Source organism: Ipomoea nil, unplaced genomic scaffold (assembly GCF_001879475.1).
Source record: "Ipomoea nil cultivar Tokyo-kokei standard unplaced genomic scaffold, Asagao_1.1 scaffold1262, whole genome shotgun sequence".
Taxonomy (NCBI): Eukaryota; Viridiplantae; Streptophyta; class Magnoliopsida; order Solanales; family Convolvulaceae; genus Ipomoea; species Ipomoea nil.
In genome coordinates, this window is record NW_017617690.1 from 614225 (window position 1) to 630394 (window position 16170).

The window sequence follows — 16170 nt, forward strand, 5'->3', positions numbered from 1 at the left end:
TAGTTAAATAGATGGAGGACCAAATCGTGTCAAAATTACAAAGTTAAGAACTTAATTGGTTGAAATTAAAAGTCGAGGACCAATTTATGAATTTAGCTATAGTCGAGGGACCATTTTGAATATTTATTCATATATCTATATAGACTTGAAAATTTGAAAGCATCCTAATTTGGTTAACATATTTTCTCTATTATTTTAATCCAAATTGTAATAAATTGATTGGTGTTACTCTCTCCAACCCAACATAAGTTTGTTGATAAATACAAGATTGATGAGTACTCGAGGACTCATCCTCATGTTGTGTGGCTATTAGATTAGATTAAATGCAAAGAGTATCAAAGATTATTTTATTTATAGCTAAATAAAGATTTTTGAGAATCGAAATAGTTTTACAATAATTATGAATGGAGAGCATGACTCCTACCCATTTAATGCAATCCATCGGAAGACATTGATTCAATTATATTACGCATTAAGAACATGACAACTTTATTTACGCTAGAGAACAATATATTTGTCCCATGAACGGTTTTGTTAGACATAAATACGATTAATGACATGTAAAATACATGTAAATACAAATGCCATATGCAGAAGCAAATCGAGTATACCTATTGTCATAGCAGGTTTCTTCACACCCCAATAGATTTTGTCTAGATGGTGTAGCGGTTTTTGTAACAAGAGCAGTGAAAAGATTAATTTTTGTAAAAGCGTGTGATCATTATTTGTAAATAACTAAATACTCAATTTTAGACCAAAATAGAATACTTCACTTAATCGGCCGACCAAATCAATAATATAATTGACATGCTGATACCGGGCCAACCATAGTCATGTACAGTTAGAGCGATGATACATGACTCCTAATTTTGGGAGCTATATATATAATCTATTTTTTTTTAATACGTGGAAGTTATAGTAAATATAGTTGAGGTATCTGGAGAATCTAAATTCAATTTTTTTACTTAAAAAGAGTTTGAATATATAAACGAGTTCCCCATTTCAAACCACTATAACGACATTATGGTTGTTGTGTAGTCAAATAATGCGTTACTGTCTTATTGTCGTCCCAGGAAAGGAAACAGCGCACTAGAGCAGTAGCAAACAAAGCTAATACCGCGTATAGAAACTTACAAAAATCCAAGAAACTAAAATAATAATAATAATAATAATAATAATAATAATAATAATAATAATAATAATAATAATAATAATAATTAAAAATTAGACGAAAATATTTCAATAATAATATTCTACGTCATCAATAGTAAATGCATATTTTAAACAATAGTAAATGTAAATTTAAAATGGAACGGAAATATTTCAATAGTAATATCTACATCATCGATTAAAATGAAACGAAAATTAGGTAAAAATACCACTGTATTTGATATTCTAATTGAATAATTGACTGATAATAAAAAAGAATAATTGGTTGAAAATGAATATGATATTACTAATTGACTGAAAATATAAAAGGATCACTAATTGAGTGATATTCTACCATTATATATTTTCACCTGAGTAACCCGTCCTGATGGACTGAAGGTGTTAGCTCTAGACGAGGATGGACAAGATTGTGTTGCCAATACCAATGTCGTCTACAAAGAGGTTTCAATAATGTGTAAATATAATCGGTGATATTATGTTTTTTAAAAAAAAAAAAATAGAAAAATTGCTATATATTTTGACAAAAAATATATCTTCCATACAAATGAATTAGGATAGAAATTCATTCCTATAATTGAGTTGTTAGAGAACGAGCACATTTGTCTAATTTATGAAAATACTAAACAATTATAAATAAAATCTTCAAAGTTATAGCACTGCATGCATACATCTAGACATTAGCTATTAATTTGAGCAATTATTTGCACAAATTCAAGTCATGATAACATCAAAATACATAAACGATCCAAACCATATCTTTAATTGCACTATATAATATTTGATGTTTTAATTGAAATAATTATATATTAATTCAAATATTTTTAATATATTATAACAAATCCATTCCGTGCATCGCACGGGTGAAAATACTAGTAGTAGTAGTAGTAATAATAATAATAATAATAATAATAATAATAATGATAATAATAATAATAATAATAATAATAATAATAATAATAATAATAATAATAGAATATTAACGTTATTGTACTTCTGATAAATTAATCAGGATTTCCCCTGGCAAGCATCCGATACCAACAATTTTCTGCAGGACGTAATTAATCGAATATCATTTCAATCGCAGCATTTTTTTTTTTTTTTTAACATGGAGTCTCCAACCCATTTGATGCTTTTGCCAGAAAACTTGAGTGGAGGGATACATTATTGTGATTATTATTGATAATGATTTCTAATTATACTATGTGTAATAAAGTATGACACGGGTAGGTATCAATCATTACTTTAGAAAATTTTCACATAACACAAAATATAATAACAACAATATCTATTTAAATATAGACTGTCACTTATCATCAAATAAAAAATTTTGTCAATTATTTTGTCATCAAATTTTTTCATAATTAACTTATATTTGTTTTACTGGTTAACTAAATATTTTAAAATTTAAGAGATAAAGATAAAAACTAAGACGAATTAAATGATCAATATTAATTTTTTTTCAATTTTAAAACTAATCATTTAAATTAAAATGTAATCTTAAAAATGTAAATAAATAAGTAAAACACACAATAAATCACTAACTAATTAATCAACATATATAACTAGCTAATAAAACAAAAGCATATATCTCAGAATTGGCGATTTTTTAAATTAAAATGTATACTTGATGTCATTCATTATTAAAATCTTGATAAAAGAAATAAGATATATAATAAAGAAAAATGGTCACTTTAATTATTTGATTTATTTCTTTTTATTTAATGAATTTGAACTTTAATATATATTTTGAGTTCATTTAATATAAACATAATAAATTATTTTTTAAAAAAAAATAAATTAGAGGGGGGCCAAAAGTGTATCTACCAAACAATTCAGTTCGCTTCGAGTTTTTACCGAACCGTTCAATATACAAGAATCTATTACCGTTCCGTTGTTCGGTATATTACCGAATCTAACTAGTTTGGTACGGTTCGATTCGAGAAAACTAAACCGAATTGCCCACCCTTAAAGTTAATTACCAAAATGGTCCCTTGACTATAGCGAATTACCAATTCGGTACCAAGTTAACGGTTGACTAACAGTCAAACAAACGATGACCAAATTGGTTAAGATTTTTAAAGCTTAGGAACTTAATTGGTCAAAAAAAATAGTCAAGGACCAAATTGATAATTTCGCAATAGTCAAGGGACCATTTCGGTAATTAACTCAGTTCTACTATATAGAGTATAGACTCTCAAATTATACTCCCTAAATTTTACTTCCTTATAGCATCCACTATAGTATCTTTTTTGGAGCTTTTTCAGAATGCATTCTTTCCAACAAGGAGCAAAGCAATTGTGGGGAGGGAATAGTTAAAAAAGAATTCATATGCAAGGGGTGGGAAGAATGAGAAAACCAAGAAAAAAAATACTACTTGCTGGGCGCGTTTGGCGCACAGCAAGTCCACAGCCGGGCGCGGCGGGCAGTGCACGCGCCCCATTCGGCCTGACATACTTTTTATTATTATTTTTTTCATTTTAAAAAGTTAGGTTTTTTTTTTTTCCCCCTCCCAGATTCTCTTTCCTAATCACTCTTATATTCTCCCCTCTAATATCCACTCGGATAAGGATGCTCTTATGTGGCGGACACTAATAGATATTCTTTTTCAAGTGAGTCCCACTACAAGTGTATATATCAAGATTTTATGAGAGTAAAAAATAAGAATACATGTAACATTTTCCATATTACTCCGTATTAGTTATCCGCTAAATACTATCAAACATTTTTAATTACACTATTATAATTATGAAAATACACGGCTGCTTTTCTTTATCTTTAATTCTGGATCATGATGAATGAATGAGATAAGGCCACCTCAGATTCTCATATTGCTATATATTTATATAATGTAATGTAATATTTCAAAGAGGAAATATAAAAATAATTCTTAAAGTAAATTAACTGGATTACACCCACCTTGAGCTAATCCGTAAAAAGTGTAAGTTCTTTTTCTTTATTGAGTTAATACTGTCTACTAATTATTGAGTTAAGCTCATGCAGAAAAAGAAAAAAAAAAAGAAAAGTGGGTATCTGAGTATCAAAATGGGTGGTTTGGGCGAGTCAAACTCAATAACTTCAACTTTTTCCATTTCACCATTTATGAATTTTACGTGCTCAATTCCACTGTGTATAGATATCTATATATACAGCTAAACTTATAGCAGTGATGGATCGGAGTGAAAAAGAGAAAGAGAAAGAGAGAGAGAGAGAGAGAATTGAGTGCCAACTGGAAATTGATATTAAATTAAGATAAGATTCCAAATGGAGTTGTCTAATAATGGCGGATCACGGCTGAGGCGGCGACTCATCCTCATCTTTAGCTGCGTTATTCTGAGCATCGGCCAATGCGGCGGCCCATTGCTCACGCGCCTCTACTTCCTCCACGGCGGCAAGCGCGTCTGGTTCTCCAGCTTCCTACAAACCGCCGCTTTTCCGGCGACGTTCATCCCACTCGCCGCCGCGTACTTCCGGCGACGCCGCGCCCACGGCGCCGCCGCCGCGAAGATCACCTTCTTGACGCCTAAGATTTTCCTCGCCTCCGCCTTCATGGGCCTGGTGATCGGCGTCGACGGCTACATGAACGCCTACGGCGTCTCGAAGCTCCCCGTCTCCACCTCCTCCCTCCTCCTCGCCACCCAGCTCGCCTTCACGGCCGGCTTTGCCTTCGTGCTCGTCAGGCAGAGGTTCACGCCGTTCACGGTCAACGCCATCGTTCTCCTCACCGCCGCCGCCGGAATCCTCGCCATTGGTGCTGGCGGCGACCGCCCCGCCGGCGAGTCCACCCAGCAGTACATCCTGGGATTCGTGCTCACGCTCCTCGCGGCGGCGCTCTACGGGTTTTTCCTCCCGCTGGTGGAATATACTTACAAGAAGGCCAAAAATGGGATGACTTATACGTTCGTTCTGGAGATGCAGGCCGTCATGTGCCTCGTCGCCACCGCTTTCTGCACTGTCGGCATGATCGTCAACAAGGATTTCCAGGTAAATTATGGTCTGTTTGGGATACCACTTTTCAATTCATTTTTCTTTTCTTTTCAAAAAAATATTCCATATATGTTATTTTTACTATTCATTAGTTAATTACAAAGTATTTTAATTAAATTCTAACTATATAAGGTACTTTTAGTCGTATATCCATATCATATTCAATTAAAGGACAAAGTATTTAGTATTTACCATATTAATTTAATAAAATATTTTTATAAGTCAACAAAGAGTAAGTTTTGCATGGAACATATAAGTCATACTAAAAATCAATGAAAAAGGAATAAAATACGGTGACGTTTTTGTAATTTTCTGCACCAAATATATTTTTGTCGTGTTGATTTATGGTAAGCTAAGTGCTGATTTGTGATGCACTAAGTGTTGGTTTATTGTGCAAACGAGAATGTTTGACAGTGCATTATACTCAAAGCACCATCAAACATATCTAAATGTACCAACACATTATTGAAATTATTAAAATGTCAATGCGTTTTTTCTGATTTGTATTAATTTCACCCGTTAATTTGAGCATATCCAATGATCTAGATTTGTTTGTAGGTCTACACATAATGTCTTATCGAAATGCACCACGTCGCATTCCCTTCTTTTCTTCATAATTATTATTGATTAATTCATTATTAGAAAAATACTACATTTTTTATTAGGGTCAGATCTAGGTAGGTTTCCAGTAAACTATAAACCTAAACTATATATGCCGACCACTTTATTATTTATAGTACTTTAATTTTATATGCTGTTTAATTACATTTTGAATCATAAAGTATGACTTTTGGTCCTTTAATTTATTAGTTTAGAGACTTCTTTTTCACCATCTTGGAAGATACTTTTTATGCGATTTAGATGTTAGAATGTGGTTCAAATTTTGTGGCTCAAATTAATTCAAGACTATGTCCAACCATTATATCCGCGTCTCATGCTGCAGTGCTACACTTCTCCTCTCTTGCACGTCTCCGCCAATTCATGCGCAAAGCTCTCTCCTTTTTATTGTATAAATAGCATTTGTTTTTCTCTTTGTAAGCACTCATTTTTTTCTTACATCAATTTGAATACATCAATTGTAATTCATTCTTTTTCTTTGTCTTCACGTAGATATATATATTATATTCTTTTCCTCTCAATTCCTCTTTGAGTTATAATATATATTATATATTTTCCCATTTTATTATATTCTTTGTCATTTATATATTTTCCCTATTATTTAACTTCTATAATTCTCAATTTTCGATTCTTCGCTTCCGCATTATTCCGTTATATTCCTAACATTAGAGATGAAAATTAAAAGGTGTTTGATTTGATGGCATAGAAGTTATGATCGAAATAAAAGTCATCGTTATATTTGGTTCACCATTTTTAATGAGTTCGAAATTGAATTTAAATTGGACAACTCCAACAAAATTGGTTTAACAGTTGACTTGGTAATTATACGATTCCAAATTTGATATTCTGTGGAGAGTTGTCTATTAATTTTCTTGATTTGGGTCAATTAACTATAAATAATTTATGCTAATTTATTTTTTTTGTTGCTTTGTTGATTAGTTAGAGTTATAATGCAGCTTCACCCTAGCGTAATTTTGTAATTAATTAATATTTACCACAATTAGGTCAGATAAAGATTTGATCTTAGCAACTGCGTCATGAATTGTTGATAGAAACAAGAAATGGCAACATATCGGGCATGTTTGGTTTTGGCGGATAAAATTTTGCCCAACTTTAACGTTTTGACCATCAAAACGCCAAATCGTCAAAACTCAAAACTAAATCTTGCCGGTTTCCCACGCTTGACAGCAACCTGCACTTTATCGTATTCTTTATAAAATTTAAAAGTATTAATACTTTTTAGATTTTTGTTTTTGGAACTATACTTTTTAGATTTTTGTTTTGAATTTTTAAGTTTATATTAATTTTATTATATTAGGATCAACTGTTTTAATTTTTTTTTAAAAAATATTTATTCCTATTATAGGGTCATATACAACTAAATATTAATATTGGTAACCATTCTAATTTCGTCATATTACCAAACATGCAAAATATTTTCACCAAAATCCATTACCAAATATTTGATTTCCATTTCGATTTTGATTTTCATGTGCGAACTAAATGCACCCTCAATCTAAGCAGGAAAAAAAATAGAGTGTGGATCTATATTAGAATATGGGAAAAAGTCAAGTATGCTCTTGAACTTTAGTTGAAAAGTCAATTAGCCTCAACTTTTTAAGGATGCAATTGCATCCATCAACAATTTATTTTGATGCAATAAAGCTCAAATACCCGTTAATGACCTGTTATCACAGGTCATTAGGGTTCTGACAACGGGCCGGTGAGATTCTGGCGAAATTTCAAGCAAGTCGCCGGTCACGGAGAAGAAGACCAAGGTCGCCTTCTCTACCATCTCCAGCAGAAGGCGACCACTATGGTCGCCTTCTCATGTTGAGAACTCGCCGGAGAAGGCAGCCACTGGGTTGCTTGGGTATGGGAAAATAACTTTTTTTCATTCTTATTTCTATATATGATAACGATTTCAGACCCTGAATTGTTTGAGTAAGTATTATTGACTTTTTAATTTTTCACAACATAGTGGATTTAACTTGCCTAATAGTCTTTAAAGATTTATAATTGCAAATTATAATTTTATCCTCGTACTTGCAATGCAATGGTGATAGATTTTATCTGTTTTCATTGACGGGAAATCAAAATCGCTACTTTATTTAAAAAGTGAATGACTAATAATGCTTGTGTTTGGGTGCAGGCAATTTCGAGGGAGGCAAAAGCATTTGACCTAGGAGAAGGGATGTACTATGTGGTGGTAATATGGAGCGCCATTGTATGGCAGCTTCTCATCATCGGAACCGTAGGAGTCATATGCTACGGCTCCTCGTTGTTGTCGGGGATTCTCCTAGCCACCTTACTTTCCGTCACGGAGGTGTTGGCTGTTATCTTCTACCGGGAGAAATTTGGAGCCGAAAAGGGGATTTCTCTGGCCCTCTCCCTCTGGGGATTCGTTTCCTACTTCTATGGCGAAATCAAAAGCAACAAGGAGGCGGACACCCAAGTCGTCAAAGAATCGGAAATGGGCCAACGTCAAAGCCTTCCTATGTGATTGGCATGTATTAGTACGATGAGAGTGTATTGTAGAGTAATTGGTGGTGTTTTTAGTTACGTTGTACGTACATAAATGCTCCATTTTGTTTGTGCCGTGGAGCCTAGCTAGCTAGCTAGCTTCCTCATAAATCAAGCAAATGACTTGATTCAATGCAATTTGAAATATATGTTATTATTTTAAGATTACTTACAGACTAATTTTTATTAAACACTCTTAGTCTGTGTTTGGAAACCCGAAAATGAAAGTCAATAGAAAAACACTTGTGTTTTACTGAAAACAACTTTCCATAATAATAATAAAAAACATTTGTTTTAAAAAATAAAATAAGAAGGACACGTGTCAACACCATATCGATTTAACCTGATAAACAAGTCATATTGGACTCAATTGAACAATTTTATGGATTTAGGAATCTTAAATGAAGCTTTTTTCACTTAGGGGACCCAATTGCACTATTCACTTGACTTAGGGCGCCAATTTGACACTTTTCCATAATAATAATAATAATAATAATAATAATAATAATAATAATAATAATAATAATAATAATATTATTATTATTATTATTATTATTATTATTATTATTATTATTTTATTTTTGTTTTCTTTTTTTTATTATCAAAATAAGCTTTTTCGTTTTAGCCACCATTGTTGTGTTACTGCCGCCGCCAACCTGCTCTTGCTCCATTTACTTGCCGTCGTCGCTGCCTTCTTCCAGTCTGGAAGAAGGCATCAACGACCTTCTTCCATTCTGGAAGAAGGTTGTGACCATCTTGTCAGTGGCAGTGGTGGTGGTTAATCGACAAGGATGGCTAAGGGCGAATAAAATTTAGAAGATTTTTTTTTTTAAAAAAAATTTTGTAACTTATTATTATTATTATTAATTAATTAAAAATTAAAATTAATATAATATAGAGTAAATACCCAAAATGGTCCATCGACTATAGCTAAATTCACAAATTGGTCATCGACTTTTAATTTTAACCAATTTAGTCCTCGGTCTATTTGACTGTTTGTTGACTGTGATTTTTGAGGATATATATATGTAATTTCATGGTCCATTGTCGGTTTTTTAAGGTTCTGGTTGCATTTCCAGACCGTACTGTTACATTTGAATCCACCGCCGAAAGCAATCTGCCAAATCCTGTCGCCTTTCTTCATCCTCCCTTTGGATTCAATGTAGTCGCCTTTCTTCATCGCTGGCGATCACCATTAGGTCTTTCGAGAGGTTGATTCCGACTTTGCCTTAGTGTATGACTCCTTCCAAATGGTTGGATGGAATTTCCGACTAATTGTTTGACAAAAAACTCTAGTTTTGTATTATGTGAAGTTCCTTCTAACAATTGGTTGAAAATTGCGACCAACTGTTGGTAGGAAAATTCGAAATTGTATAAATTGCTTATATTACGTCGATCATGTCATAATTTTATTTTGTAAAAAGTGTCAAATAGGCCACTGAACTTTTACACATTGTGCAATTGAACCATCAAACAAAAAAGTGTGCAACTGGACAATTAAACATTCAAAAATTGTGCAAATATAATTTTTTATAGGTTAATTCTAAGTTTTTTATAAATATGATGTCATAATATCAAATTATATATAAAAAATTATTTTAATTATTATTTGTCAAAATTAAAGCAAAAAAACAATTTTTTTATTATAAATTTCCACCTTTCTGAATTTTTTAAAAAAAGTTATTATCAAAGTAAAAAAATTATTATTTCCACCTTGAATGTTAAATTTCAATTGAGTACCTTTAATCAGAATGCCTCCATGTGCTATTTAAATTGAAATTGAAAATTCAGAAGGTGGAAATAATACTTTTATTTTATTTTTAAATAAATTTTTTTAAATCTCATAAGAAGGTGGAAATTTAAAGAAAATTGTTTTTTTTTGTCATTTAATTTTGAAAAATAATAATTAAAATAATTTATATATACAATTTGATATTATGACATCATATTTATGAGAAACTTAGAAGTAACTTGTAAAATAGGATGTTTGCACAATTATTGAATGTTTAATGGTCTAATTGCACACTTTTTTTTTTTTTTTTTTTTCGATGGTTCAATTACACAATATGTAAAAATTCAGTGACATACACTGCTAGAAATTATGGAATTCCCGACAACTTGAAACTTGAAAGTAAAAAATGGTCGGAAATAGCAATAATGGTTTTTTCGGATACCAAAAGTGGTCGGAACAAGACTTTCGACTTGATTTAAGATCACTTTCAGGTGGTCGAAAATTCTATAATTTTCGGTAATAATATTTGACACTTTTTCATTTTATTTTTACCTGTTATAAATTATTTCTATGTCATTAACAAAGTAATATACATATTAAATTTCAAAATAATAATATATTTAAACATCAAAATTGACTCTTTGTATTTTAATATGTTAAAAAATAGTTTGTATTTTAATATGTTGAAAAATAGTTATAACTAGATACTGCAACGTAATTGAGTTAGTACTATTCAAAACAAAAAATCAAACTATTTACATCAAAAAATAGTTTCATGTTTGACAAATAAAGTAAGGGAATGAAGGAACGAAGGAATGATCACTGCCTCGCGCCCCCGCCCACCTGACACCGTCACACCAGTCGCCGACTCGCCGCCTCTCCAGCTTCATCTTCAAGCTTCAATCGTCGCCCGCTGCCAAGCCTCGTCTTCAACCGTTGCCGGCTCCGTCTTCACCCTCAGGCCTCAGGTTCATAGTTTATTGACTCTGTCTATTAATCTTAATTTTTTCAATTGTTTGCCTAAAGTTTTGAGTTTTGAACTTATCCAGCAATCTGATTATGTTTTCCCCCTAATTTTCCTTTTTTTTTTTTTTTTTTTTTTTTTTTTTTTTTTTTTTTTGTTGTTGTTGCGAATTTTGCCCTAAATACTTGAATCTGTCTGTAATTGATTAAATTGAATATCCAGTGTTTGGTAATTTGGTTATGTCATATGTGATCAAATTTGTTGGAATTGTTGCTGTTTGGTGGCTCTCTTTGATCAAACTTGGGTAAAGCTTGAAAGTACATATTTCTGGCAAAGCAGCTATGGAAGTTTCCAGTTTAAATAATGTGGCTGTAAGCAGTGGTCAAATGTTTCAAAATGCTCCCCTTAAAAAATGTGAGCAAACTAATGTTTGCTGTGATACCTTATTTTGTATTAGCTTGGATGTTTAGTCTGAAAAGCTAAAAAGTGAATATTATGTGAATTCCTTTCTGTTATGCTCTAGCACTATTGCACTTGAGCTCTACTTTGATAATTCTCTTTGCTTCTCTCTTTGATAATGCCTGATAGAATGCGTCAAAGTTTTTCTACAGGAATGCCTCCCCTAACAGTGATGGCATTCTGTGTGGCAGTGAGAACTGAGAAGTGCGACATCTTTGTGGCAATTGTTATATGGTCTCAGTTTTGAATGCCACATTTGATAGATTATCATTTCAGTACTTGATTAGTGATTAAAGATTAGAGACTGTCTAGTGTTAAAGATTAGAGATTGTCTAGTTTTGTTTTTTCGCCCCCACTCAAAAGAAATTCTGGTTCCGTCCCTGCTAATAAATTGTTCTTCTCTGTGTTAGCTCCTACAGTATTAGAAATATAAAATGGCTACTTTGAGTAAGATTATTGAGTGGATTCTTGCATCATAATCATAGTTTGATGATTGCCTACAGTAACTCTATTGCATTATTAGTACTGCTAAACAACAATAGCATAAAAATGATAAAATATATTTATGTAACCATAAAGAGGATTAAGCCATAAATAAGTCGCCTGTACATAGAAACTTGAAGTTAAGCAAAGCAAGAATGGCAAGCTTCACAGTTTGTTAACCAATAATGTGTTGAAAATGATTTATATAAATATATAGATCAGATCCATGAATGCAATGCAGACTAGAAGTGAGAGAAATTGAGTGAAGAAGTGCATAAATAAATTTAATGTGTTGATGTGCCTCTTGAGAAATAGAACATACATCACTTTCACTGCTTCCTCCACATCTAGATCATCTGCTGCATTATTCTGATAGATCGCTCAGTTCACCATCTCGAATTTCCAAGTTGTTCAAAGAGTAAATTGAATCAGGTAACTCTACTTTACACCCTCTTAAATCAATCAACCGTAACTGATGCATATTCTCAATACCTTCAGGGAGTCTAGAAAGATATTCACATCCTTTAAGATCTAGAGTTTTCAAGTTATTCAAAGAGCAAATTGAATCAGGTAACTCCTCTATTTTGCAGTCTCTTAATTCAATCAACCTTAATTGACGCAAATTTCCAATCCCTTCAGGTAGTCTAGAAAGACATTCACATCCTCTAAGCCATAGAGATTGCAAGTTATCCAAAGAGCAAATTGAATCAGGTAATTCCTCAACTTTGAGGTATCTTAAACCTATGAACCGTAATTGATGCAAATTTCCAATTCTTTCAGGTAGTCTAGAAAGACATTCACATCCTCCAAGTCGTAGAGTTTGCAAGTTATCCAAAGAGCAAATTGAATCCGGTAACTCCTCTACTTTTTTGCAGCCTCTTAAATTAATCGACCTTAATTGACCCAGATTTCCAATCCCTTCAGGTAGTCTAGAAAGACATTCACATTCTCTAAGACATAGAGTTTGCAAGTTATCCAAAAAGCAAATTGAATCAGGTAACTCTTCTATTTTGCTCAAAGTTAAATCAATGTAACTTAAGTTACGCAAATTTCCAATCTTCTTGGGTAGTCTAGAAAGACAATCACAACCTCCAAGATCTAGAGTTTGCAAATTATCCATAGAACAAATTGAATCAGGTAACTCCTCTACTTTGCATTCTCTTAATTCAATCAACCTTAATTGACACAAATTTCCAATCCTTTCAGGTAGTCTAGAAAGATTTTCACATCCTCCAAGAAATAGAGTTTGCAAGTTATCCAAAGAGCAAATTGAATCAGGTAACTCCTCTACTTTGCAGCCTCTTAAGTCAATCAACCTTAATTGACGCAAATTTTCAATCCCTTTAGGTAGTCTAGAAAGGCATTCACATTCTCTAAGACATAGAGTTTGCAAGTTATACAAAAAGCAAATTGAATCAGGTAACTCTTCTATTTTGCTCAAAGTTAAATCAATGTAACTTAAGTTACACAAATTTCCAATGCTCTTAGGTAGTGTAGAAAGACAATCACAACCTCCAAGATCTAGAGTTTGCAAATTATCCAAAGAACAAATTGAATCAGGTAACTCCTCTACTTTGCAATCTCTTAATTCAATCAACCTTAATTGACGCAAATTTCCAATCCTTTCAGGTAGTCTAGAAAGACTTTCAAATCCTCCAAGAAATAGAGTTTGCAAGTTATCCAAAGAGCAAATTGAATCAGGTAACTCCTCTAGTTTGCAGCCTCTTAAATCAATCAACCTTAATTGACGCAAATTTCCAATCCCTTCAGGTAGTCTAGAAAGACATTCACATTCTCTAAGATATAGAGTTTGCAAATTATCTAAAAAGCAAATTGAATCAGGTAATTCTTCTATTTTGCTCAAAGTTAAATCAATGTAACTTAGGTTACGCAAATTTTCGATCCTCTTAGGTAGTCTAGAAAGACACTCACAACCTCCAAGATCTAGAGTTCGCAAATTATCCAAAGAGCAAATTGAATCAGGTAAGTCTTCTACTTTGCTCCAACTTAAATCAATGTACCTTAGGTGACGCAAATTTCCAATCCTCTCAGGTAGTCTAGAAAGACACTCACAACCTTCAAGATCTAGAGTTTGCAAATTAACCAAAGAACAAATGGAATCAGGTAACTCCTCTACTTTGCTGCAAGATAAATCAATGTACCTCAGATGAAACAAATCTCCTATCTTCTTTGGGAGTTTCTGCAACGTGCACCCATGCAATCGTAATACTCTCACAGACTTCAAACCTTTGAACAAATCCTGAGAAAGTTGTTCTGGAGAAAGGTTTTCAGCATAAAAGCTGCGAAGTTTTCCAATATCACAAATAGAAGCAGGATTCATAGGCCCTCTGGTTTTCCGCCATGACAAATGACGTAGATTTTTATTTTTCTCATGCCCGCCAACACTGTCGTATTCATTTTTGGTAAGAAACTTGACAAAATCATGCACTATGTCATGCACTATGTTGGGATCCCTGTCAACTTTCTTGGCAAAATCCATTTCATCTTTCTCCAAATTTTGGAACAAAGATCGCATTGCTAAACTCTCAAAAACCTCCCGACCTTTTAGTTCCATCTGATTCTGATCACTAGTTCCCTTTGTTGTTGTGAGATAACCTTGTGCCATCCAAATTTTGATGAGCTCATCTACACCTATTGTATAATCCTTGGGAAAGATAGCACAATATGAGAAACATCTCTTCATCTGTGGGGTTAGATCATCATAGCTTAGATACAAGTGAGGATAGAGATGTGTTCCCACTTGCTCCAACTCCCAAACCTTAGTATCCAGCTTAGATAAAACATCTTGCCATTCCTCCTCGGTATCTTTGCAACGTAGCAGGCTTCCCATGACCTTAACAGCAAGTGGCAGTCCTTGACACTTTTGAGCAATTTTTTGACCAACATCTTTCAGTTTCTCAGAATAAGCGTCATCCCTTCTCCCAGAAAATGCGATCCTGCTAAGCAACAACCAAGCATCTGTGTCGGATATTAGCTCCACCCGATGCTGATACTCACTTGCCATCATTCTTGCAACCCTCTCACTCCTTGAGGTCACCAAGATTCTACTGCCGGGGAGTCCAACCTTGAGGCAGTTCTTAAATGGCGCCCACATTGCATCCTCCTCTGTCCACACATCATCCAACACAATTAGGAACCTTTTATGAGACAAAATGTTTTGGATTTTTTCCAGTAATACTGAGAGCTGAGACAGATTTGTGGAGCTTTTAGTGATTGACTCAACAATGGCTTGTGCAATCTTGATCTGGTCAAAAGGGTTTGAAACACAAACCCACACCCTTTCATGAAAATGAGTCTTTATCTGTTCATCGCCATAGACTAGTTGAGCAAGTGTAGTTTTGCCTATCCCTCCCTGCCCCACTATGGAAATGACAGAGGGACCATTTCTTGCTTCTTCTTTTTCTTCTCCACTACCATTCTTCAGCAACTCTCTTATTACATCACTGGCATCGGATTTCCGACCTTGAATCTCTGATGCCTCCACATCAAACGGAGTAGTGGCCACTCGTCTCTGTTCATGATCAGAGGCGTGTGTGTGTGTTACAGTAGACGGCGATGCATAAACAAAATTGAACTGATCTTTCTCTTTCGTAATCCCATCAAGTCTTGAATCAAGTTTTTTAATTTTCAGGGCGATGTCTCGATTCATAACATACCGTTTGAAATGGAAACAGGACGAGCTGAACCAGCTGCTTCTTGCTGGAGCTGCAGCAATCTGTTGTCTGCGACTTCTGGTGTTCCACTCGTCCACAACATCCTCCACATCGTAGCACAAGTCTTGGATCTCTTCCACCCACAGCTTGACACCCTTCTCCTTGAAGCTTCTCCTCTCTGCATCATCCAACACCTCCCTGATTTTCTTGAGCTTTGATGACAGGTTTTTCATTTCCTTCTCCACACCCAACACTGCTCTTAGCTCCTGGAATTGGTCGTTGATGATGATGAACAGCTGATCCACAACAACGGAGATGATAGCATCGGTGGCCATGATTCACTGGATCTGTACTCTCTACTCTAGTGGACACTGACTTTTACTTTTAGAGATAGATGAGATCAGATGACAAGCTTTGCTGTGCCTCTGTCTGTCTGTGTTGCTTTACATTATATAGTATAGTAAAAAAGAAGATGTAATTTACTTTAATGATTCAAAAAGGATTCCATGCTGAAGAAGTGAAGATGTCCTTGGAGAATGAAGATGCTCATGCTTTGATCATTG

At 33.7% G+C, this 16170-nt stretch overlaps 2 protein-coding genes across 2 annotated transcripts in view; one reads left to right on the top strand and one right to left on the bottom strand.

The window, feature by feature from the left end:
* Positions 1-4280: 4280 nt before the first annotated feature.
* On the top strand, positions 4281-8433 carry LOC109184472 (purine permease 3-like). Its single transcript, XM_019334477.1, has 2 exons — positions 4281-5151; positions 7925-8433. Exons 1-2 carry the CDS (start codon positions 4432-4434, stop codon positions 8273-8275), a joined length of 1071 nt encoding a protein of 356 aa, XP_019190022.1. The 5' UTR covers positions 4281-4431; the 3' UTR covers positions 8276-8433.
* A 3864-nt stretch (positions 8434-12297) lies between these two features.
* The window catches only part of LOC109184430, a 39534-nt gene continuing 35661 nt past the window's right edge, over positions 12298-16170 (bottom strand). Inside the window, exon 18 of the mRNA XM_019334431.1 lies at positions 12298-15091. Within this exon, the coding sequence (XP_019189976.1) occupies positions 12298-15091 (2794 nt within the window). The remainder of the gene's footprint in view (positions 15092-16170) is intronic.

What these genes read in the sequence shown, in the direction of transcription:
- LOC109184472 (XM_019334477.1), top strand. Translation starts at nt 4,432, where the DNA reads ATGGAGTTGTCTAATAATGGCGGATCACGGCTGAGGCGGCGACTCATC. An exon ending in TCGTCAACAAGGATTTCCAG is followed by an intron (nt 5,152 to 7,924) that starts GTAAATTATGGT and finishes GTTTGGGTGCAG; the next exon opens with GCAATTTCGAGGGAGGCAAA.